Consider the following 1,285-nt stretch of genomic DNA (forward strand, 5'->3'; position numbering starts at 1 on the left):
CCACCCTCCATCCATTCTAACCCCCCTCCCCTCCCCTCCAGGTCTCCTATCAGATCCGTTTCGACACCACCCGCTCTCCCTGCACCCAAATCCTCTTCCTGACCGAGGGGCTGCTCCTCCGCCAGGCCCAGCGGGACCCGCAGCTCTCAGGGTACCAGGTTCTGATCGCCGATGAGGTCCACGAGAGGCACCTCCACGCCGACGTCCTGCTGGGGGTCCTGCGGCGCCTGCTGCTCTCCCGACCCGACCTGCGCCTGCTGCTCATGTCTGCCACCATCAACATCGAGCTCTTCGCCCAGTATTTTGGGGGTGCGCCCGTGGTGCAGGTGCCAGGCAGGAGTTACCCCATCTCGGTGAGAAGGTCGGGGGCTGGGGGGTCCATCGTCAGGATGGAGTTGGGCTCTTTGGGCTCAATCCCGAATCTGGAGTTGGGTTTTTATGGGGCTTAACCCCGAATCTGGAGTTGGGTTTTTAGGACTCAATCCTGAGTCTGGAGTTGGGTTCTTTGGGCTCAATCCTGAATCTGGAGTTGGGTTCTTTGGGCTCAATCCTGAATCTGGAGTTGGGTTTTTTGGGGCTCAATCCTGAGTCTGGAGTTGGGTTTTTTGGGGCTCAATCCTGAGTCTGGAGTTGGGTTTTTTGGGGCTCAATCCTGAATCTGGAGTTGGGTTCTTTTGGACTCAGTTCTGAATCTGGAGTTGGGTTCTTTGGGCTCAATCCTGAGTCTGCAGTTGGGTTCTTTGGGCTCAATCCTGAATCTGGAGTTGGGTTCTTTGGGCTCAATCCTGAGTCTGGAGTTGGGTTCTTTGGGGCTCAATCCTGAATCTGGAGTTGGGTTCTTTGGGCTCGATCCTGAATCTGGAGTTGGGTTTTTTGGGGCTCAATCCTAAATCTGAAGTTGGGTTTTCTGGGCTCCATCCTGAATCTGGAATAGGGACTTTGGGAGTTGATCCCAAATCTGGAGTTGGGTTCTTTTGGGCTCAGTCCAAATTCTGCCCTTAGAATTGGATCCTTGGGGCTCAATCCCGAATCTGGGGTTGGGTTTTTGGGGCTCAATCCCGAATCTGGAGTTGGGTTTTTGGGGCTCAATCCCGAATCTGGAGTTGGGTTCCTTGGGACTCAATCCTGAATCTGGAATCGGGTCTTTGGGGTTCAATCCCAAATCCCGAATTGGGTCTTTAGGGCTGAATCCCTTCTTTAGGCTTTGGGATTTGGGGGCAGAATCCCACCTTTTAGAATCGGAACATTTGGGGGCTGAATCCCCCCCTTCAGATTTGGGCTTCTG

At 54.3% G+C, this 1,285-nt stretch overlaps 1 protein-coding gene across 4 annotated transcripts in view; it reads left to right on the plus strand.

Annotated features, from left to right (window-relative positions):
- Positions 1-1,276, plus strand: part of LOC104916037 (DExH-box helicase 34) — a 6,228-nt gene extending 4,952 nt beyond the window's left edge. For 3 of the 4 annotated variants that reach the window (XM_010727007.3, XM_010727009.3, XM_010727008.3), the window contains exon 3: positions 42-1,274. In XM_010727007.3, the coding sequence (XP_010725309.1) occupies positions 42-449 (408 nt within the window). In that variant the 3' untranslated portion in view covers positions 450-1,274. Of the gene's footprint in view, positions 1-41 lie in introns of all 4 variants that reach the window. The other variant, XM_019611163.2, reaches the window with a different exon arrangement.
- The last annotated feature ends 9 nt before the right edge of the window (positions 1,277-1,285 follow it).

The sequence above is a fragment of the Meleagris gallopavo genome, unplaced genomic scaffold (assembly GCF_000146605.3).
Source record: "Meleagris gallopavo isolate NT-WF06-2002-E0010 breed Aviagen turkey brand Nicholas breeding stock unplaced genomic scaffold, Turkey_5.1 ChrUn_random_7180001866109, whole genome shotgun sequence".
Taxonomy (NCBI): Eukaryota; Metazoa; Chordata; class Aves; order Galliformes; family Phasianidae; genus Meleagris; species Meleagris gallopavo.